At 47.1% G+C, this 23,601-nt stretch overlaps 1 protein-coding gene across 1 annotated transcript; it reads left to right on the top strand.

Annotated features, from left to right (window-relative positions):
* The first annotated feature begins 2,997 nt into the window (after positions 1 to 2,997).
* On the top strand, positions 2,998 to 6,020 carry LOC101758395 (cytochrome P450 72A15). Its single transcript, XM_004969174.4, has 5 exons — positions 2,998 to 3,363; positions 3,617 to 3,837; positions 3,966 to 4,210; positions 4,563 to 4,941; positions 5,405 to 6,020. The coding sequence occupies exons 1-5, from the start codon at positions 3,078 to 3,080 to the stop codon at positions 5,828 to 5,830; spliced, it is 1,557 nt and encodes a 518-aa protein (XP_004969231.1). The 5' UTR covers positions 2,998 to 3,077; the 3' UTR covers positions 5,831 to 6,020.
* Positions 6,021 to 23,601: the final 17,581 nt, after the last annotated feature.

The following is a 23,601-nucleotide window of genomic DNA, read 5'->3' as shown; positions in this document are numbered from 1 at the left end:
CGGCAAGCGGAGAGCGAAGCGGGCCGCCACCGCCACCGGCTCCATTGCTGCAAATCCATTGCCACTAGTCTCGCCGATCTCTTTCCCCTTACGTACACGCATGCCCCCAAACCAATGGCCACGTAACATGTGTAGTTCTCTCTTATCTATCTGTAACTGACTCTGGCCGGGTTAACGATTCCGGGTTAACGATTTTGATCGGGCTGTGCGTGGAGCAGCGTATAACAGCAAGACCTGCTTTTTTGAGAATAAAAATTGCAGGACCTTGTTCAGTGAAGCAAGCGTTCACGGACACGGAGGCGCCGCTGGGCCAGGACGATACGCAAGCGCTTCGGTCATCCGTCCCATCCATTTGGCCCTGCCTGCCCGTGACGCAATGCATGACGGCTTCGCAGGCTCGCAGCAGCTCAATTATTTCCCAGCACTTGGTACTGTACGGGGGAGCATGGAGTACCAGAGAACGGTAAAACACAGTTGTTGTTCTCAGGAGTATTATATATTTTTACCACCGTCACGGTAGGCTGTAACAAGCCTGTGCTTGGGCCACACGTTTTGTTGGACCAGCTCAGCTGAACGCCTGCCTTCCATGGCCGCTGTCACGGAACAATTTGACGTGCCGGGGCCCATCACGACGATCGAAACTACTCCGGCTGTCGCATGTGCCGCCGATCAGCCGATGTGATGTGGGCACCTTGGGCCCCTCGCCCTCCTTTTCGTAACGGAGACCTTCCCGATCGTGTCCATATGCGAATCCCTTCTAGAAGACTAGAACGTGCCGCCGTATGTTCCACGGCTTTGCTACGCTTTCTTTTTTTTTTTACTTTGATTTTCTGTAGTGGAAAAGAATGTCATTCCGCTGGATGTGTTGTGTCATAAACTTGTTGAATAGCCCAACCATTTATACATATAACTAGATATCGAGCAGGAAATAGTCTCCTTTATCACTTCCATGAACAATTTGGTTGTCCGTTCACCTCCTAAGAATTTATTTCGGGAGCTCTTTTACAGTGGTTTAAAAGAATCCATCAGTTCTATGTACTTCCTTTATTTCCACCATCTAATCTGAAAAACAATTAAAAAATAAATTTAATGATCCCACCAATTTGGTACTCCTTAGTACTTCTTTTTAGGTACTTCGTGGTACTTTTTTTTCCACTGTTAGGTTCTTGAGATGGATGGCTCTTATTTTTTCCAACCATTCTAAAATTTCTCTTTGTTTTGGTCCTACTTTTCATTTGGTCATTTATCTTTGGTGGGTTGAGCGCATAAAAACGGATCGGATCCACTCACCGAACTTCACATTGCTTTGCTCGTCTGCCTAGCCCCCATAAAACCAAAAACCCAATAGTTCGCTAATTGGATCGAAGAAATCGTGAACCAGTGATCCTACCGCGGTCGAATCGACTAAAAGATCCATAATGCAATTGAATTGGTTGATTTTTCATGGAACTGTGAACCAATGAACTAATTTTTCGTTCTCTCGGCCTGGCTTTTCGTTTTATACCTGACCCAACAAACAACTAGATAGCGATCTAGCTTACGTCTCCCTCACCTTATCTCTTCACTCACAACCTCTATTGCCCTCTCTCCGTTTTCCTTACCGTCGTTCCCACCCACGCAAATCTCGTTCGAGCTCGTGCCCCTGCTTCCATCCCCGCTCAATTGGCCTCTCCCACGGTCCCCTCCATCCCTTCTTGCTACCATCCCCACCACAAGAAATTTAGTGATTAGTGACGAAATCGAAATGCGTCATAAACATATTTTGTTCATTTTCCATAAAATCATCATAATAGATCAGTAGATTTCTTTTAGTGCTTGTTCTCAGTAGATCCGAGCTTTGATAGGGTATCTGCAGCAACATTGTTATCATGGATGATATGGTGGAACTACAAACTAGAGAATTTGTTCTCTAGCTTGCGTACTTCTAGAAAGTACACATTCATGTTCTCCTTATGGCGGTCCCACTCCTCGTTGACTTGATTGATCACCACTAGTGAGTCGTTGTAGACCAACAATCGCTTTATTCCTAGCAAGACTGCCAGGCAGAGCCCGTGCAGAAGCACCTCATATTCAGCTTCGTTGTTGGACACTTCCCAGAAGATTTACAGGACGTACTTGAGTTGTTCGCCTTTGGGAGATATCAAGAGTACTCCTGCACCGTCGCCCTCGAGCTTGAGTGATCCATCGAAATACATGACCCAATGCTCTGGACGCTTCGCTGGCATTGGTAGTTGATTCTCCCACCACTCTAACATGAAATCGATTAGGGCCTGGGACTTGACTACAGTCCTCAACTTGAATTCTAGGGACAATGCTTCTAGTTCTACCGCCTACTTAGATATTCTTCATGATGCATCCCGATTGTGGAGAATTTCTCTGAGAGGGAAATCTGTGATGACGGAGATGTTGTGCTCCTCGAAGTAATGTCATAACTTCCGCAAGGAGAGCAGTATTGCGTACAACAGCTTCTAGACCAGTGGAGATAGAGAGGAAGAAGAAATCTTTATTGAATTAGCCTAGCCCTTCTAGAAACTCACTCTTAGGGGGTGTTTGCCTCCCACATGCTAAAATTTAGCACATGTCACATCAGATGTTTGATACTAATTAGGAGTATTAAATATAGGCTAATTACAAAACTAATTGAACAAATGGAGTCTAATTCATGAGACGAATCTATTAAGCCTAATTAGTTCATGATTTGACAATGTGGTGCTACAGTAACCATTTGCTAATGATGGATTAATTTTCGTTTCGTGAATCAGCCTAGGAATTCTGCAATTAGTTTTATAATTAACTCATGTTTAATTCTCCTAATTAGCATCCGAATATCCGACATAACACGTGCTAAAGTTTAGCATCTGGTATCAAACCTGCCGTATTTTATTTCGAACCCACGGAAAGTCGGATACTCCCAAGTAAAATACGGAGAAGGCGGCAAAGCGCATACGTGTCGGCCGAATCCACCAGTATTTAAGCAGAGGACACGATCCTCGCCCTGATCACACATCGCCTCATCCGTCCTCTGCTTTTCTGCTTCTCTTCACTTCAACCGGCGCAAAAGCCACCACTTCTGCAAGATGCTGTGGGAGGCCTCCCCGTGGGCGCTGGCCGGCGCGGCGGCGGCCGTGGCGCTGCTGTGGCTGGTGGCCTGGACGGTGGAGTGGGCCTGGTGGATACCGCGGCGGCTCGACCGGGCCCTGCGGGCCCAGGGGCTCAAGGGCACCGCGTACCGCCTCTTCACCGGCGACCTGAGGGAGAGCGCCCGGATCAACCGGGAGGCTCGCGCGAAGCCGCTGCCTCTGGGCTCCCACGAAATCGCCGCCCGCGTGCAGCCCTTGCTCTACAGAGCCACCAAGGAATACGGTAATTTCGCATGAACTCCAATCACCTCTCTCTCCCCCAATTTTATTCCTTTCGTTTCATTTTTTGAATCGAGACAGACAGTTAATATATTGGGGCTCGTTGATGTAGTACCGGGATGTTTATGTACAGGATAGCATTTGGAGCAAGAATTTTAATATGAGTGCAAGTACCAAAAGAGAAACAGTTACCTGCTAGTCTTTCTACTATTTTTCAGACTATACTTGTGATGATTTTCATCAAAATTCCAATGCAGGGAAAGTGTCGTTCACTTGGTTCGGCCCAGTACCCAGGGTGATGATACCAGACCCGGAGTTAGTCAAAGAGGTTTTGTCTAACAAGTTTGGCCACTTCGGTAAACCAAGGAGTACCCGTATTGGGAAGTTGCTAGCCAATGGGGTTGTAAACCATGAAGGCGAGAAGTGGGCAAAGCACAGGAGAATTCTCAATCCTGCATTTCATCATGAGAAAATAAAGGTAATTGCTTACTCTCTTTTTTTCTCTGTAGATGGCTTTCCCTTTTCACATTTCAAATCACAGTATGTTGTTTATCGGATAACGCCTTCTCTAAGTAGTCTATAGTGTCATTGATGTCTTATTTGCAGAGGATGCTGCCTGTATTTTCTACGTGTTGCGACGAAACCATTACTAGATGGGAGAATTCAATGCCTTTTGAGGGATCTTCAGAGATAGACGTCTGGCCAGAGTTCCAGAATCTTACGGGAGATGTTATCTCAAAAACCGCATTTGGTAGCAGCTATCAGGAGGGGAGGAAAATTTTCCAGCTGCAAGGAGAGCTAGCTGAACGCCTTGTACAGTCTTTCCAAACAATATTTATCCCAGGCTATTGGTCTGTTCTTCTTTTCCCCTAAACTGCAGCAAGCTTTTATTTATTTGAAGTTGCACATCCGAGCATTTGAAAGCTGCTTACATGTTTCTTCATATGAATATTTTAGTAATTACTCATGTCCATGCAATGTTTATCACTTTATATTAAGGATGAGGTACATAATGATGTTTCTTTATACAAGAATATTTTAAGAAATATTAACGTTTCTACCACTCCTAAATTGCTCAAGTTCCATAGGAAAGAAAAGACAACAAAAGAACTGCATAACAGAATTCTCCTTTATTTTTCATGTTCAAATTTTACAGTAGCAACCGAGAAATTGTCATTACATAATACTTTTGAACATATGCAGGTTTTTGCCCACCAAAAATAACAGAAGGATGAGAGAAATTGATCGGGAGATCCGCACAATTCTGCATGAGATAATTGGGAAAAGAGAGAAGGCCATGAAAAATGGCGAAACAAATAACGATGACTTGCTGGGCTTATTACTGGAGTCTAACATGAAGCAATCAAATGGGAATGCAAAGTTGGGATTGACAACAGAAGATGTGATTGAGGAATGCAAGCTATTTTACTTTGCCGGTATGGAGACAACATCAGTCCTGCTTACTTGGACTCTCATTGTGCTAAGCATGCACCCGGAATGGCAAGAGCGGGCAAGAGAAGAAGTACTGAGCCACTTTGGAAGAGCCAAACCAGATTTTGATAGCTTGAGCCGCCTGAAGACTGTAAGTACAATCAATGTTGCCCTCTATTTTATCGTAAAAATATAAAATTGTAGATGATTTAAGAGATTACTGATATCCATTTCATTCTTTATCGAAAGGAGATTAAGGGATTTATTATACGTGTTCTGAGATGTTTATTTTCCTTCTATCTGATGCTAGCTAATAAACTTCAGAAATTATGATAGAGAACTACAGTTTTTTTCTCGAACAACTGAGGAGAGCTGCGCGTCATTTCATTAAGAGAGTACGGTTTTACTTCTAGAAAGTAGAAAATAAATCTTAAATATGAATGATGCATTGTTACCGTGAATCCATGACAGAATCCGTGAATATGCTAGCATGCTGTGGTAAGAAATCAGATCGGTGTTAAACTGGAACCTTTTAGGAGGAGAAGTGGACAAAGCATGTTTCCATACTTTATAACTGAAGCAACAATAATCCTGCTTGTGCCATGTATGCGCAGGTAACCATGATTTTGTACGAGGTCCTTAGGTTGTACCCGCCGGCAACCTTTCTAACAAGAAGAACATACAAGGAGATGGAGCTCGGCGGCATCAGATACCCTGCAGGAGTGAACCTTCTGCTGCCCATTCTCTTCATTCACCATGATCCGGACATTTGGGGAAAAGACGCGAGCGAGTTCAATCCTGCAAGGTTCTCTGACGGCATCTCCAACGCTACCAAACACCAGGGCGCGTTCTTCCCGTTCGGAGGGGGTCCCCGGATCTGCATCGGCCAGAACTTCGCGTTGCTGGAAGCCAAGATGGCGCTGTGCACCATCCTCCAGCGCTTCTCCTTCGAGCTCTCGCCATCCTACACCCATGCGCCGTACACCGTGATCACCCTGCACCCTCAGCACGGTGCTCCGATCAGACTGAAGAAGCTCTGATCATGACTTTCATGCTGGCTGATAGCATCTGTATACTGCGCGCTACCTATATAGCCAATTTTGCATGATCGATGTATGTAGCTCAGATTTTGACCTTTGAAATGAATAAAGGGAGAGACTGTACATGAATTTAGAAATTTGGTACTTGTTTCAGTCAAAACTGTTCCAACAATTATAGTTCTCTTTCGTATGTTGTTGCTAATGGGTGTGAAAGAATTCAGAGGTGCTGGAAGCGTGCAGTTCGTCTCTGCCGCCTGCGTGTTTATGTAGGGACTAGATAAGATTTACAACAGACTTGATACACAAGATACAGGAATATCTACTCAGCAACAACCTTCCTTTGTTATCCTTTTGGTACAAGATATGTTTTGTTTAATATCCCCCACAATCACAACTTCCCTAAGTTGAGATTGTACTTGAAGTTCTCCGGTTGTCGAACACTCAATGCCTTGGTGAAACCATCCGCAACCTGGTCACCTAAGGAATGAAGTCAATCTCCAGAAGCTTGTTATTCACCTGTTCCCTGACAAACACTCAATGCCTTGGTGAAACCATCTGCAACCTGGTCACCTGAAGGAATGAAGTCAATCTCCAGAAGCTTGTTATTCACCTGTTCCTGACAAAGTGAAAATCTACTTCTATGTGCTTCGTCCTACCATGAAAAACAGGATTAGATGCAAGATATTTAGCTCCCATATTATCACACCATAATCTAGCTATTAGTGGACTAGCAATTCGTAATTCCTGTAACAATATTTGTATCCACATTATTTCAGCCCAACGCCTTATACTCAGACTCAGTTTCGACCTTGACACCGTGGCTTGTTTTTTGGCATTCCATGACACAAGATTAGTTCCCAAAAATATTGCAAAACCTCCTGTTGATTTCCTATCATCCAGGCAGCCAGCCCAATCGGCATCTGAGTAGGCACTCACTAATAGAGATGTCGACTTGCTAATTTTTAATCCAAGCTTGACACATGACTTGAGATATCTCAATATTCTCTTTACTGCTGCCCAATGTATGGTAGTTGGTGAATGCAGAAATTGACATACTTTGTTTACAGGGAATGCAATATCAGGCCTTGTTAATGTTGGGTACTGAGAGCACCCACTCCACTTCTATATTGTGTTGCATCCTCAGGGCCTAGTGGAGATCCTTCATGAATAGAGAGTTTTTCACTGGTAGATAGAGGTGTACTTTGCAATCTGTCATGCCCACTTCCCTCAATAAATCTGTGACATACTTTTCTTGTGTTAAGATAATGCCATTCTGAGTCTTGTTAACTTCAATTCCAAGGAAGTAATGTAAGTCACCTAAATCTTTCAATGCAAACTCTTTCTGAAGGTCCTGTAACAAAGCTGTAACTGCTTCTTGTTTGAAACTCACCACAATTATATCATCAACATAAATAAGCATGAACATAATTACACTACCTAGATTATAGTAAAATAGGGAGGTATCAGCTTTAGAGCCCTTGAAACCGAGATCATAAAGTTTCTTACTGAGCCTTGAGTACCATGCCCTTGGTGCCTGTTTTAACCCATTGAGCGCCTTGTCTAGCTTGCACACATAGCCAGCTTGAGACCTGTCCTCATACCCGGGAGGTTGCTTCATATACACTTCATCTTCAAGAATGTCATGCAAGAAAGCATTTTGTACATCCAGCTGTCTAAGAGTCCATCCCTGGAGACAACAATAGAGAGAACAACTCTGATAGTAGTTGGTTTAACAACAGGACTAAAGGTATCTTCATAATTAATACCATATCATTGCTTGAAACCTTTTGCAACTGAGCGAGCTTTGGATCTATCTAGGCTACCATCTTGCTTTCTTTTAATCTTGTATACCCATTTGCAGTCAACAACATTTATCCCTTTCTGAGGAGGAACAAGGTGCCAAGTGTTGTTTTTAATCAAGGTAGTGTACTCAATATCTATAGCATTTTTCCCATTAGCATCTTCTAAAGCTTCTGTTAAATTACGTGGTTCACCAGTAGACAGTAAACAACCATATTTGATAGTACCATCAGTATAAATTTTTTCCTTACGAATTCCGCTTTGGAGGCGAGTCTTTGGTCGCTGTGGTTGTGCACCCCCTGCCAAAGACGCCGCAGAAGATCCCCCAGGCACCGGAGCCAAGACAGAATGCCCCGGCAGAAGCTATGGCACGAACGGGCCACCAAGTGGCTGGGACGCGCAGGAGTCAGGCGCCCCAGTCGCCGGGGATGCGTGGAGGGAGGCGCAGAAGAAGGATTGGTGGGAGACAACAGCATGTCACAAGCGAACGGGCGAGCGATCGATGGCGATGCTGGGATGCAGAGATGGGCGGACACCTGGCACCGTCGGACCGGTTCGCTGCACCCCAAGAAGGATCTGGCAGAGCAGTTGCCGCAGGAGCCTGCAGGGTGGATCCTAGGGCAGATTCTCCACCAGGAATGTCCGGCGTATCAGCCTCGTGCTCCGCGCCAGGTGGTGCAGCTCCGTATGCACCATTATTCAATGTAGATTCTGCCTCAATGTCTTCAACAGCTGCACAAGGATCATTAGCAGATGCATCTGGTATATTAGCTGCATGGTATATTAGCTGCATGGTCAGTCAAGTTATCAACCCCTCTATCAAATGTGGAAGGATTTAAAAGATATGGGGACAGGAGACAGATTTCATCTTGGAGTCTTCGGTCAGCATTGGGGTGAATTTTTTTGAATGGAAATAGGAATTCATCAAATGTTACATCCCTGGATATATAGACTCGACGAGAGGCTGGATCAAGGCACTTAAAGCCTTTGTGAAAGGGGCTATACCCCTGTTGACGCTAGATTTTGACACGTATGAAATCGGCGTCAAGAAGGGAAGGAATCAGCTGATACGGCGAGACACGGAGGTCACGATTGGGAATCGGCCGATTGATGCTACAGTTGAGGATCGGTCGATTGGTGCTGCAGTATTTCGGCAGATGGAGTTGGTGGAAATCGGCCGATTGGGAGGCTGAAGCAATTGGGCCAATATGAGACTAAAGTGAACTATGAAGATAAAGAGGAGATCGGCCCATGGAATCGCGATTACCAGCTCTGATACGAATTATGCTTGTAAATATTTGTTTTTCATTTAAAATTAGAGATAGAATCCTAGTCGGTTAAGAGATTGGTTGTAACAGGCTATAAATAGCCGCCTTCATAGATATGTAAACATCATCAAATCAGTACAACAACCTACTATTTCCTCGCACTTTACTTTCAAGCAGGCGACTTCGCCAATACTTTTCTTCTTTTCACGAGTTCGTACGGGTTGGTGGGGCTGTATCAACTTGATCTCCGGCCGATTCTGTAAGTTCGCTTATCGAGTAATATCTAAGCTTTAACTTCGGGTGCATCGCTGTCGTTTCGTTTAGATTTATTCACCAGTTATCGATATTTACTAGAATTCTAGGTTTTACCTGTGGTTCTAGTTTTATCACCAGTTATCCAGCTTGGAATTAGAACTTTCGGCTTTCTTATATCTTGTTACTTAATTTACCGCTTTCCACATAGCCGATTAAGATTTGTTCCTAGTATTGTTACTGTAGCGTTGTTTAGTTTACTCTTAGCAGTTTTCTTTACTATTGCCTGGTAATCGGCTGTATTATAGCCGATTCCTTTATTATAGCAAATCGACCGATTCGCTGATAAGCTTTCTCGAGATCGGAACCTTAGCCGATCGCAACCTCTGGGATCTAACATGTTTCTTTCCTTGCCAATCAACAGGTCAGATTGGTTGGCACGCCGTGCGAACCGCACCAGGGCGATCACCCGAACAGGAGTTAAGCAGATTCTCCCGGGTCGTGTGTCCGACGCTAGAGACTCAATCGGCTAATTTCTAGCGCCAACACACTTTTGGCACGCCCGGTGGGACCAATACAACCGCCACTATGTCGAAAGCTTCCGAAATCTCGGAAGACAACGTCATCGAGGTAACGGAAGCAGATCTCAAGGACGACCAGAATGAAGAGTTGGAGAAGCAGATGGCATACTACCGGAAGACATGCTTACAATCCTTCAGTCATACCAGGAGCGGAGAAACTGTCAGGAAAGCTCCGTTTCCAACTCCCCGCCAGATCACAATCACCGAGGACTCGGGCAAGATGTCCGAGATGGTTCAGCAATCAGTCTACCAAGCTTTCATTGATCAATCCCTGGTGATTTCCAATACGGTATACAATGCCGTCATCAGCTCCTTGGCCAACGGCGTGTCCCAAGGATACCAGGGGCCGGCATACGCCCCACCTTTCACAGCCCCGGCCAGAAGTTCTCCAAGTGTACCCTACTCAGCTCCTCAGCCGATCCAAGCTCATACTGGAGGTTCCAGCGCCCCTTCATCGTCAATGCATCTGGGGCATAATGGCGCACCATATCTCTAGCCACATGCACCCGCCCAATCCATTCAGTTATCCTCCGCACAGTTGTCTTCTCTAAATTCAGTGCCTTGGGGGGCATCATCGGCGACGGCCGTCCAAGATCAATCGGCCGGCCATGGAAGCTCTCCGATCCAGGCACCTTTTCAATCGGCCGTGCGACCGATGATGCCACAATATCAGGTAGTCGCGCCAGAGATGGGTAGGAGGGCAGAATCAACGGAAGCGCTTCGGGGCGCTGCGCCGATTGTACTATATGATGAAACGGCCGGTTCACTGAGACAACCGATGCCGACTACACAGCCGGCCGTGTCGCAACAGGCGCCGCACGCTTTCGTCCACCACCCGGTCGTCCCGCCGCCGATCTACCAACACGTGCTGGTTCCCCAGCCAATAGTTCATCAACAACAAGCAGACTGGACGGCACGCATAGCAGAGGTGATTCAAGAGCAATTCGGCTTAAAGCCGAAGGTGCAAACCTACACATACAGAACGTCATACCCGCCTACCTATGACTTACTGCCGTTTCCCCATCGGTACAAAGTTCCTGATTTTACCACGTTTTCGGGGCTTGATGATACCTCAACTATGGAGCACGTAAATAGATTCATCATCCAATGTGGGGAGGCAGCTGCACAAGACGCTCTACGGGTACGCCTCTTCTCGTCATCCCTGTTCGGGTCGGCCTTCTAATGGTTTACTACACTGCCACCCAACTCCATAATTACATGGGCCGACTTGGAGAAGCAGTTCCACAAATACTTCTATGCGGGGGTACACGAGTTGAAGCTTTCAGACTTAACCAGCCTCAGACAGAGGATGATGAGGCGGTATCCACGTACGTACAGAGGTTCAGGGAAATCAGGAACAAATGCTACACCCTAGTCCTAACCGACGCACAATTGGCCGATATAGCCTTCCAGGGTCTCCTGCACCATATCAAAGAAAAATATGCTTCACAGGAGTTCGAAAGCCTGAGCCAAATCGTACATCGATTGTCTGGTCAGGAAGTACGTCCCTTTGATCCACGGAGAAACTTCCAGAAGAAGGTGGCATACTTGGAAGGGGCTGAGTCCAAAGAAGAAACAGAAGTCGGCCTGGCGGAGTGGGTTAAAGGGAAAAAGCCGATATCATGTCCATTTGGGAAAAAGGAGCTGGAGGCATTCGGTTTCGACACATCAAAGGCCGATAAAATCTTCGATCTCCTCCTTCAGGAAGGACAAATCAAGCTCTCACCATACGATACGATCCCGTCGGCCGAGCAGCTAAAGAAGATGAAATATTGCAAGTGGCATAATGCAACCTCCCACGATACGAACGATGCAAAATCTTCCGACAGCAAATTCAATCGGCCATCGAGTAGGGCAGGCTCAAATTCGAAGTCCCGACAAAGCCAGTAAAGCCGATGAACATCGATCAGCTTCGCTTCCCCACCAACATGGTTGATACAGGAAGGAACTCACTCCAGACAAAGGTGCTAACGTCTGAGTTGGCTAAAAAGAGCGGAGCCGTAGACCCCAGAAATCAAGTAGCGCCCGAAGACATCAAGGGGAAACGATGGATGGAGGATGAAGGCGAGGGATCGGGAGAACCACGCAGGCCCATCACCTCCCAATTTCTGCTCAACAAGTATCAACGGCAACAGGAAAGTTCAAGATTCCGGGAAGAGATGATGCGATGACATGAAGATCACTGGCGATGCCCGTTCTTCATCCACTGCTGGGAGAGTAACCTCAGGTTGCCGTCGGCCGATAATTGCCCCGAGTGCAACGGCCCGTATCGCAACAATCGGCCGTTCAGAAGGTCTCGCTCCAGAGATGGAAGGCCAGAGCCGATCAGCAGAAACTGGCGCGAGCAAGAGGACCGGCGCCCTTCAGTGCGTGATCGGCTGGGGGGCAGAAGTGAACGATATGACCGGTCGGAAGACAGGCGTGAGCGAAACGATAGGCTGGGGGGCATATTCGATCGGCGCGACCAACCGGAAGGCAGGACCAATCGGTACGGCCAACCAGAAGACAGAGTCAACGCTCATGATCAGCTGGAGGAGATGGCTGATGCTTGGGTATCAAACGAGAACCCCTTGGGACGCGAACCAGAATGGGAAGGCGCCAAGCCTTCGACTAAACCTGTAAACCCCAGGTGGTGCCCTGACGGATTGACTAAATCTCAAAAACGAAGAATACAACGTCTCCGCCAATGGGAACAACAGGAAGAAGAGAAACAACAGATGATGGACAAGGAAAACGACAGGCCTCGGGTTTGGCGCCCCAAAAGAAACGACAGGGAAGACGACGACAACCAAGAATCGGCGGCCGATGTCAGCATGGTTTTCATTCTGCCGATGGAATTCATGACTCCCGCTGACCGACATAACATGTCAGCGATAGAAGAACGGATGGCGCAATTGGCTTTGGAGCCAATCACAGGCACATTCGAGAAACCCGAAGACGAAAAACGGCAACACCTCAAGGCATTATTCCTCAAGGGACATGTCAACGGCCGACCCATCACCAGATAACTAGTAGATGGAGGAGCTGCTGTCAACATCATGCCATACGCCATGTTCCGGAAGCTAGAAAAAAGCGATGACGATCTGACCAAGACGGACATGATGCTCAAAGACTTCAAAGGCAACGTGTCTCCCGCCCGCGGCGCACTCTGCGTCGACCTCACCATTGGCAGTAAGACTCTTCCCACCACTTTCTTTATTATCAATGGCAAAGGGTCCTACAACATGCTACTCGGCCAGGACTGGATACACTCAAATTGTTGCATCCCGTCTATGATGCACCAATGCCTCGTACAATGGGTCGGCGACAACATCAAAGTGGTCACTGCCGATTCCGCTTACAGCGTCGCGGCGGCCGATGCGCAGCAATGGAGTTGCGAGAATGTCAAGTGCATATCCGAGAGAATTTGGGACACTGATTTCCTGTAGGTGTCCGATTTTGGTCTACAGCCGATCCGAGCAGTCGGCTCCAAAGATTCAGATTAAATGGATCAATTCGTCCGAGAAGACGGGAAGCTAGGGCACGGGTTCACGTCGGCCGATTCATTAGAGATGATAGATTTAGGCGATGGCACCAAGCCAAGGCCGACGTACATTAGTGCTAATTTGGATCCGGAATACAAATGTAAACTGACAGATTTATTGAAAGAGTTTAAAGATTGCTTTGCTTGGGAATACCATGAAATGCCCGGATTAGACCGATCCATTGTCGAACACCGGTTGCCCATAAAGCCGGGATATCGGCCGTACCAGCAACCTGCACGGCGATGTAATCCTAAAATCCTTCCCGATATAAAGGCCGAAATCACAAGGCTAATTGAAGCAAAATTTATTCGGCAATGTCGTTATGCCGAGTGGATCTCCAACATTGTGCTCGTGTACAAGAAGAACAGGAAGCTACGCGTATGCATCGATTTCAGGAACCTCAATCAGGCCACGCTGATGGACGGATACCTGATGCCGACGGCCGATGTATTAATAGACACCGCCGCGGGTCACAAAGTCATCAGTTTCATGGATGGAAATGCCGGATATAATCAAATACTAATGGCCGAGGAGAACATATCAAAAACGGCTTTTAGGTGCCCGGGTCACCTGGGTTTGTTCGAGTGGGTGGTAATGACTTTCGGTTTGAAGAACGCCGGTGCTACATATCAACGAGCCATGAATTACATATTTCACAAACTTATCGGCGTACTAGTAGAAATTTACATCGACGACGTCGTGGTTAAGTCAAAGGGACACCACGAACATCTGGCCGATTTGCGTCAGGTATTGGAATGCACGAGAAAGCATGGGCTGAAGATGAACCCGAACAAGTGTGCTTTCGGCGTATCCGCCGGACAGTTCTTGGGATTCATGGTTCATGAGCGAGGGATAGAGATCAACCGGAAGACCATAGCGGCCATCAATAAAGTCGTAGCCCCGCAGAATAAAACTGAATTGCAGTCCTTGATCGGCAAGGTCAATTTCATTAGAAGATTCATATCCAACCTATCCGGACGTATCCAGGCCTTCACACCGTTATTGAAATTGAAACCCGACCAAGAGTTCGTGTGGGGAGAAGAGCAACGCAAGGCACTAGAAGACATCAAGAAGTACTTGGTCTCGCCACCGGTGTTGGTCCCACCACAAACTGGTAAGCCGTTCAAGCTGTATCTATCGGCCGATGAGCGAGCTATTGGGTCGGTGCTGGTCCAGGAGTTTGAAGGAAAGGAACGGGTAATATATTATGTTAGTAGAAGACTTCTGGACGCCAAAACAAGATATCCCCCGGTAGAGCGGCTATGCCTATGCCTTTACTTCTCATGCACCAAACTCAGACACTACTTATTATCGGCAGAATGTGTAGTCGTATGCAAAGATGACGTAGTGAAATACATGCTGTCATTGCTGATTCTGAAAGGGCGAATCGGAAAATGGATTTTGGCTTTATCGGAGTTTGATCTACGATACGAATCGGCAAAAGCCATCAAAGGTCAGGTTATGGCCGATTTCGTCGCCCAGCACTGCGGACCAGAAATCGCCGTTGTGGAACCAGTACCGTGGACCTTATATTTTGATGGTTCGTCATGTGGGGCCGGATCGGGAATCGACATCGTTCTCATATCGCCCCGGGGGGCAAGTTATGATTTCTCTCTACCGATAGAAGCATCCGCCACCAATAACCAGGCGGAGTACCGAGCCGTCTTAAAAGGATTACAATTGCTGAGAGAGATTAAGGCCGACGCCGTCGAGATTTTTGGAGATTCCATGCTCATCGTGGACCAATTGACAGGAAGATCCGAGTGCAAGGATGACGTATTAAGAATTTATTATGAAGATTGCCTCCAGCTTCTGAAGGAATTCAAATCCGCGGTTATTGAGCATATCCCCAGGGATTATAACGAAGAGGCCAACAGGCTTGCCCAGCACGCGTCCGGGTATCGGCCGATTCAGGACGCCATGGTTCTGGAACTCGCGGCCGACGACTGGCGAAAAGAGATCGCCGATTATTTAAAAGACCCGTCTAAGAAAGTGGATCGGCGAATACAATTTCAGACCACAAAATATGTGTTACTAGAAAATGACTTGTTCTACCGGACGATTGATGGTGTTCTACTCAAATGTCTAGGGACGGAGGAGGCAAAGACCCTGATGGGAGAAATCCACGAAGGGGTGTGTGGAGCCCACCAATCGGCGCATAAGATGAAATGGATGATTAGGAATAATGGATATTACTAGCCGACAATCCTTGAGGACTGTTTCAAGTATTATAAAGGATGCTAGGATTGTCAAAAATATGGTAATGTGCAACGCGCGCCCGCATCGGCTATGAATCCAATTATCAAGCCGTGGCCGTTCAGAGGTTGGGGAATAGACCTCATCGGACAAATTTATCCTCCGTCAAGTAAAGGACATAAATTCATTTTGGTAGCCACAGATTATTTCACCAAATGGGTAGAGGTGATTCCATTAAAGGCCGTAACATCAGCCGCTATGGTCGATTTCGTGAGGGACCATATTGTCTATCGTTTCGGCATCCCTCAGACTATCACAACTGATCAAGGGACGATGTTCACATCGGGAGAGTTCGAGGAGTTCACAGCCGATATGGGGATCAAGCTGCTAAATTCCTCCCCGTACTATGATCAGGCTAACGGCCAAGCCAAATCTTCCAATAAAGGGATAATTAAGTTGATCAAGAGGAAGATCGAAGAACAACCCAAAAAATGGCACTTATGTCTAACCGAAGCTCTATGGGCATACAGGATGGCTTGCCACGGGGCTACCAAGGTGTCTCCTTATCAATTGGTGTACGGTCATGAGGCGGTATTGCCATGGGAGTTGAGAACAGGATCAAGACGTACGTCGCTTCAAGATCAGCTAACGGCCGATGATTACTCCTCGCTCATGAAAAGGGAACTCGACGATTTGGTGGGTCAACGTTCGAGAGACTTGATCAGTATCGAGGAAAACAAAAAGAAAGTGGCCAGATGGTATGACAAGAAGGTCAAAGTCAAGCAGTTCTCCCAAGGGGATCTGGTATGGAAGTTAGTGTTGCCGATTGGATCAAAAGATCCTAAATTCGGTAAATGGTCTCCCACTTGGGAAGGGCCGTACAGAATCGGCCGATGTGCCCCGGGAAACGCTTACATTCTGGAAACGATCGAAGGAGAAGAATTTACTAGGGCCTTAAACAGGAGGTACTTGAAAAGGTATTACCCCAGTATATGGGTCGGAGCATAAGAATTGATCGCAGGGCATGACAAGGCAGAAAGATCACTCCCTGATTGATCACACAGCCGATACAGGAGAAGAAATCACCTAAAGGAGAAAAATAATCATTCTAATCGACCGATTTATCATTCGGTACGGACGATGAATTACACAACCGACGCAGTACAAGTCGCCCTTAGAACAAAAAAATACTCAACCGCGCTTCTTCTTGAGTTCCCTCTCAATCCGGCCTAATTCTATCAGAAGGCGGATGCTTCGTTCTTCCACATCTTTGATCGCGGCCTCCGCCTCAACTTGGCGAGGAAGAGGATGGCTCCGATCCATCACTGAGCGCGATGTCCCTGCCGCGGCGTTTTCAAGAACAACCGGACGAGGAAGTGGTGGCTCCTGTCAACTTGCGGTCGCCCGTAATCATTGCCGTCGATGAAGTCTCAGATCTGTTGGACGTCGGTAGGAACGTGATCTCTGAGTTCTTCACGGTGTGCCTTGATCAAGTCCTTGTCCTCTTGCAACAATGGTCCGTCAGAGTGCACGAGTTCGATTGCTCGTTCGAGTTCGGGGCTAAGGCGCCTTGGCTGAAAAGGTCAACATATATAATCGCCTAAAAGTTGGGACGATTTAAAGGAATCAAACTGAAAAAGGCGGAGATGGATCTCGTACCTGATTGACAGAAGAAGAGGAGAAAGAAGAAGACGAAGAAGACATAACCACGAACATTCCGATGGAAACGTAATCGGGGAAAAAGGAATCGAGTGGAGCGGGTATTCTCAAGAGCGAAGCTAGGGTCGGTATTTATAAAAAGAGAAAGCGCTGAAGTTTGGTAAGACACGTCCCGTCAGAATAAAAAGGGTAATAAATAGGAGGGCGCCGCGAAGGACGGTCAAAAGACATTGATGTTCTTACAAAACGACCAGTACTTTTACAGATCACCCAGAAGGGCGTTAATGGCCGCAATCGCTCGACGCTTGATCTGATCGGCCGAGTCTAGCACTCGTTGGTCATCCTCCGCCGACCTTGGGACTTCTGACATATGGCGATGGAGTCTGAGGGCCTCGTGAGCCAGATGCTGCCTCTCTTACCTTAAATCGGCGATAACGGAAGGGAGTTCCTGAAGCTTCTTCTCTTCAATGGCTATTTCTTTGGTTACTTGCTCCATCTCCTTGGCAAGTTCCGCCCTTCGACGCTTGAGACGATCTATCGTGTCGACGAGTCCGGGGCGGGAGTTCTCGAGGAAGTGAATCCGATGATGTACCTCCTGGGCCTGATGCTTGTACGAGTCCTCTTCCTCACGAGTCTTGGCCAGCTTGGAGCGATCGGCCATGTGACGTAGAGCCCTGAAGACCGGGATCCGCATCGACTCAATATAAGCGGCCGGTGCCAAGGCTTCTTCTGCTTCCTGTGGGACTCGCCGCTGACGTCACCAAAGAGCTGCCGAATCGGCGAAGCGTCCTCCACCAATCGGCCGATGTCTTCTTGAAGAAGGGACCGTATACTTTCGAGCTTAGCACAGACGTCATCGGGGACGGAGCTCAAAGTGACTTGACGAGAAGCAACTTCCTCGTCATCAGAGAGCGCGACCGCAAATGAGAAGAGGCTGTTATTGGGAGTATCCTGTTCCTGCAAATGATAAATAAAAGAAAAATGAGTCAGCCGATGGTGGTGGTAAATCGGTCAGTACGGGTTAAATGACTTCCTACCTCTTTTAAATGGATCTCTTCCATCTGTGTTTGCGGGATCGTCACTCTCGACTCGGGGACTGGCGCCATTGGCTCATTGGAAGAAGAGGATTCGACAACGATCGGCGCTCTGCTCGGACCGGCCTCTTGAGGGACTTCTCTAGCAGGTGGTTGATCGGATAGCATAGTTAACGTGCCGATGACCTGCGTCAAAGTGGGTAAGATCACCATTCAAATATGAAAGAGTTGAGTTGAGAGGTCATGTTCCCCAACGGGAGGGGGTACTGGTATTTCAACTTCTACTTGGGGCATTGCCGACTGTTGTGGATCTACTGGGGCAGTCTGTGCGGCCTAATATGGGAAATGTCAGTATTGAAATAACAAACAGGAAAATCGGATAGTGAGTTTACCTGAACGGCTTCTACCAACAATGACGCGACAGCCGCTCCAGCTTCTGTTGCAGCCTGGAGGTCAACTTCTTCAGCAACCAGAAGGGTCGGCGCGGCCGAAGTTTCTGCCGATGCAACCGCGGGTGGATTGGCCGATTCTGTGCGGGCTCGCACCCGGCGACTGGTTTTCTTAATGATCTTTTTTGGCGCTTGTTTCGCCCGGCCAGCTATGTCGTCAACAGAGGGGGCGTGATAGCCGATGAGGGGGAATTCCGTGTATGGGTAACAATCCTCTATCGGCCGGCCACTCGGACTACATTTTGGGGGAGCACGACTCTCAGACTGAAAAAATGATAAGAATCAGTATATAAAAAAGAGGGATTTGAAAATCAGCTAAAGAGAGAGCGATACCTCGGCATTCAGGTCGATGTTGTTGGGGTCCAGGAGATTGCAATATATCGCCACAGAAGAACAGAACAGGTACTGTTTCCATTCGGCCCACCATAGCTTGAATTGCTGAACGGCGAAAGGGGCCACTATCCAATCGGTCAAATCTATGGTGCTGGAATCTGGGATCCGATCATACAGCCGACTGTAGTCAAGACCTTTGGTGAGCTCGTCTCTGAATTTTGCTCGGCCGGCGAAGTATGCATAAATCGGCAGTTGACCTAAGCTGAATTGCCGTGCTGCAACAGAGGGGTTGTAAAACTCATAAGTAGGGGTGTCCTTCCTTGAAAAGAAATTCGCCGGTAGGATTCCCGGTTTGATCAACTCATCTGTGATGTCTTCATCAAATTTGCTGGTGGCCGAGTCAAAACAGGAAGGGAGCTCGAAGAGTGGTTCCTCCCTTTGATAAGGGAACCAGCTGGTCGCGTCTTCGCTGAAGCCATTGTAGAAGCATCTGAAGTATTCGGCCACCTTGGTAGCAGAATATGAGCAACCGGAGAAGGCCGATGCCGCTTCACCAAAGGAAGTACACCGGCGCCGTACAGTGGGATTCTCTGCCGATTCGATATTGGGGAACGTCATGTACTCCACTCGCTGCTGGGAGATCTTGATCATATACAGATTAAGCCACAAGTTGATGAACCACCAGGGTCCACCTGGGTTTCCAATCGGCTCTCCTTTGGATAGCTTGACGCCGATCTGGTGCAGCATATGGTAAACTGATCCCAATAGGTGCTTTCCAAGAGGAATGGAGGCCCCTATTGATAGCGCCTCGGCCAGAGCCTGTGTGTTAGTGGATGGACCGGCTGCCCTCCCGCAAAAAAGGTGTTTCTCTAACCACATCATCAAGAAGGCTGCATGCTCTCATTCTTGGACTGTCCCGGCCCTCCTGTTGCACTTGATGAATCCTTTCCACCCGCCGATTCCTTTCGTCTCCAGCCGATGGGACATTTTGGCCAGATAACGAAAAGAGGTATCAGGGGAGGAAATGTCAAGGCCGGTCAACATGACTACATCGGCCAAGGTGGGAGTCATAGGCCCATGTCCGAAGAGGAATGCGTTGAGAGCATCGGACCAAAAATAGGAGGCTGCTATTACTAAGGGCTCGTTCCTTTCCATTTGGGATAAAGACAGATCAATGCACTGGCCGATTTTGTGCTCGTCCCATTGGAATCTCTTGGAGGCGGCTATCCATTGGTCCCGTTCCCTCCAGCCGGAGGTTTCATTCGGCCATGATCTGAAAGTGCCTGACCAGTGATCTAAGTCCATGGTTGATTGCTTGAATGGAATTCTATGGGTTTCCAAATTGATCAAGTCAGTTGGATCTGGGTTTCCCATGGGACCAAGGCAGATAAGACCGGGGGTTTCGGTAAGGCGAATGGTAATCTGGTGCCTAACCGCCTAAAAAAGGAAAAAAGGGGGCGGAAGTAAGAATAGATCTAAGGTAAAAGCATCGGCATAAAGGAGCGGAAAGGAAAGTTTCAGTAGAAACCTCTGGTATGAAGCTCATCGTGGTCGGCGGGATTGCCGGTGGAGTTACAGATGCCGAAGCTGTCGTCGATGAAGCTCCCGCTCCCGTCGATGGAGCTCCTGCTCCTGCCAATGGAGCTGCCGCTATTGCTGCTGGGGCTGCTGCTGATGGAGCTGTCTGTGGGACCTCGGATGTTGGTGGAGTGCCTGAAGGTGTCGCCATCGGGAAGGTGGGACGGAATGTAGATGGAAGAACTCGCCGGAGGGAGAGCTCAGAGGCTAAAGAAATGCCGGAAGAAGAAGGAGGTCGGTGCGCCGAAGAAGGAAGACGTGGGCTCGTGAAGAAGAAGTACGGGACGTGCTGATATTTAAGGGTGGTCTGAGAAGGGGTAAAAGCGGGATTTTTACCGTGCCGGCGTTTCGATTTTTTCGGGAGGAGTGGTTGTCGTGGGCGCCCGTTTCGAAAAGATTGCAATCATCAGGCTGAAGACCGCGAAACGGAAGGATATTTTCAATGCGTTTGTTTCGGAAGGGAAGTTGAAAGGAATTTCGAAGTAAAGATTAAGTTTTACTCCGAAACTGGGGGGCATGTGTTGACACTAGATTTTGACACATATGAAATCAGCGTCAAGAAGGGAAGGAATCAGCTGATACGGCGAGACACGGAGGTCACGATTGGGAATCGGCCGATTGATGCTACAGTTGAGGATCGGCCGATTGGTGTTGCAGTATTTCGGCGGATGGAGTTGGTGGAAATCGGCCGATTGGGAGGCTGAAGCAATTGGGCCAATATGAGACTAAAGTGAACTATGAAGATAAAGAGGAGATCGGCCCATGGAAGCGCGATGACCAGCTCTGATACGAATTATGCTTGTAAATATTCGTTTTCGTTTAAAATTAGAGATAGAATCCTAGTCGGTTAAGAGATTGGTTGTAACAGGCTATAAATAGCCGCCTTCATAGATCTGTAAACATCATCAAATCAATACAACAACCTACTATTTCCTCGCACTTTACTTTCAAGCAGGCGACTTCGCCAATACTTTTCTTCTTTTCACGAGTTTGTACGGGTTGGCGGGGCTGTATCAACTTGATCTCCGGCCGATTCTGTAAGTTCCGCTGATCGAGTAATATCTAAGCTTTAACTTTGGGCGCATCGCTGTCTTTTCATTTAGATTTATTCACCAGTTATCGATATTTACTAGAATTCTAGGTTTTACCTGTGGTTCTAGTTTTATCACCAGTTATCCAGCTTGGAATTAGAACTTTCGGCTTTCTTATATCTTGTTACTTAATTTACCGCTTTCCACATAGCCGATTAAGATCTGTTCCTAGTATTGTTACTGTAGCGTTGTTTAGTTTACTCTTAGCAGTTTTCTTTACTAACGTTGCCTAGTAATCGGCTGTATTATAACCGATTCCTTTATTACAGCAAATCGGCCGATTCGCTGATAAGCTTTCTCGAGATCGGAACCTTAGCCGATCGCAACCTCTAGGATCTAACACGTTTCTTTCCTTGCCAATCAACTGGTCAGATTGGCTGGCACGCCGTGCGAACCGTACCAGGGCGATCACCCGAACAGGAGTTAAGCAGATTCTCACGGGTCGTGTGTCCGACGCTAGAGACTCAATCGGCTAATTTCTAGCGCCAACAACCCCCAAAAGGTGCATTTCTTAGATCGAAACTGGAGTTTGTGATTGTTGTAGGGGCATAGGTTGGGCCAACACGCTCATCCGAATATACATAGAGAAGTATAATCTGGTTGTTGATGAAAGAGATGTTCTAAGGGTGTCTCGTAAGAGATAGCACGGCTAGGTGTTCTGTTAATTAAATAAGTAGCAGAAAGAAACGTATCAACCCAAAATTTTAGTGGCATGGAAGCATAAGCGAGAAGAGCAAGCCTAACCTCGACACTGTGTCGATGCTTGCGTTCAACTGACCCATTCTATAGATAGGCATATGGACATGAGAGATGGTGTGTGATGCTGACTTTAGAGAAGATGGTGTGCAACCTTTGATACTCGCCATGCTAATCCGTCTACATAGTGATAATTTTTCGGTTAAAGAGCCTTTCAACAAGATTTTGGAACTCATGAAACTTCTCAAAGACTTCAGATTTAAATTTAAGAAGATATATCTAGGTGAACTTACTATAATCATCAATAAAACTCACATAGTACTTGTGTCCACCCAAAGAGCTAGGGGCAGGACCCCAAACATCAGAAAAAATAAGTTCCAAAGGATGAGATGAAACACTATGAGATTTCAAATAAGGTAATTGATGACTCTTTGCTTTCTGACAAGCATCACACACTGAATGTTTATTCAACTCAATTGCAATAGGAAGATTAAAATGACTAATGACTTTCTCCACAATCGGGGAAGCCGGATGCCCTAGGCGACTATGCCATGTTTCAAGAGATGGTTTGACGACTCCATAGGCTTGTTTTATTGGACGCGTGGAAGGAAGGGGATAAAGCTCTTGGATGCAGCTTCCTCTAAGCAAAATTTTCTTCGTTGCCTGATCCTTGACCAAAAAGAAATCAGGGTGAAATTTTAGAAAAGCTGAGTTGTCAGAAGTTAAGCGATGAACAGATACAAGGTTTTTATTGGCCTTAGGAACATATAGAACATATTTTAGATGAAGATCACGACTAGGGGTTGTAACAATTGAATGACCAATGCGACTAATTTCCATACCTACCCCACTTGCAACGTGGATCTGATCGTGGCCCTTATATTTGTCATGCACTGACAACTTCTCTAGATTGCTGGTGATGTTATATGTAGCACCTGAATCCATGTACCAGTTTGTATCTACTCCATAGGATGTAGTGGTTGCTCTGCATACCTTTCATCTGGTACAAAATTTTCATCAAATCTATACCAACAGTCGATTACCGTATGACCCTTCTTCAGGCACAGCTGGCACTTGGGTCTGCTGTTGCCGTTGGTGTTGCTGCGAGCGTTGTTGGAGCCGTTGTTCTAATGAGGTGGGTTGGCACTGTTGCCATGCCCTCATCCACGATTCTTGCTACTGCTGCAACTGCATATGCCGCCGCCACATCCACACTGGCCGCCGCGCCCCCCGGCTTGCTGCGTTCACCGAGGAATGCGAGTCTCCATGCAGCAGATCTTTCCTCTGCTCGAACGCTAGCAGTTGGGAGT

Source organism: Setaria italica, chromosome V (genome assembly GCF_000263155.2).
Source record: "Setaria italica strain Yugu1 chromosome V, Setaria_italica_v2.0, whole genome shotgun sequence".
Lineage (NCBI taxonomy): Eukaryota > Viridiplantae > Streptophyta > Magnoliopsida > Poales > Poaceae > Setaria > Setaria italica.
The sequence above is the reverse complement of the archived record's forward strand: the minus strand, read 5'-3'. Positions and strand labels throughout refer to the sequence as shown.

What these genes read in the sequence shown, in the direction of transcription:
- LOC101758395 (XM_004969174.4), top strand. Translation starts at nt 3,078, where the DNA reads ATGCTGTGGGAGGCCTCCCCGTGGGCGCTGGCCGGCGCGGCGGCGGCC. An exon ending in TTCATCATGAGAAAATAAAG is followed by an intron (nt 3,838 to 3,965) that starts GTAATTGCTTAC and finishes TCTTATTTGCAG; the next exon opens with AGGATGCTGCCTGTATTTTC. An exon ending in GCTTGAGCCGCCTGAAGACT is followed by an intron (nt 4,942 to 5,404) that starts GTAAGTACAATC and finishes ATGTATGCGCAG; the next exon opens with GTAACCATGATTTTGTACGA.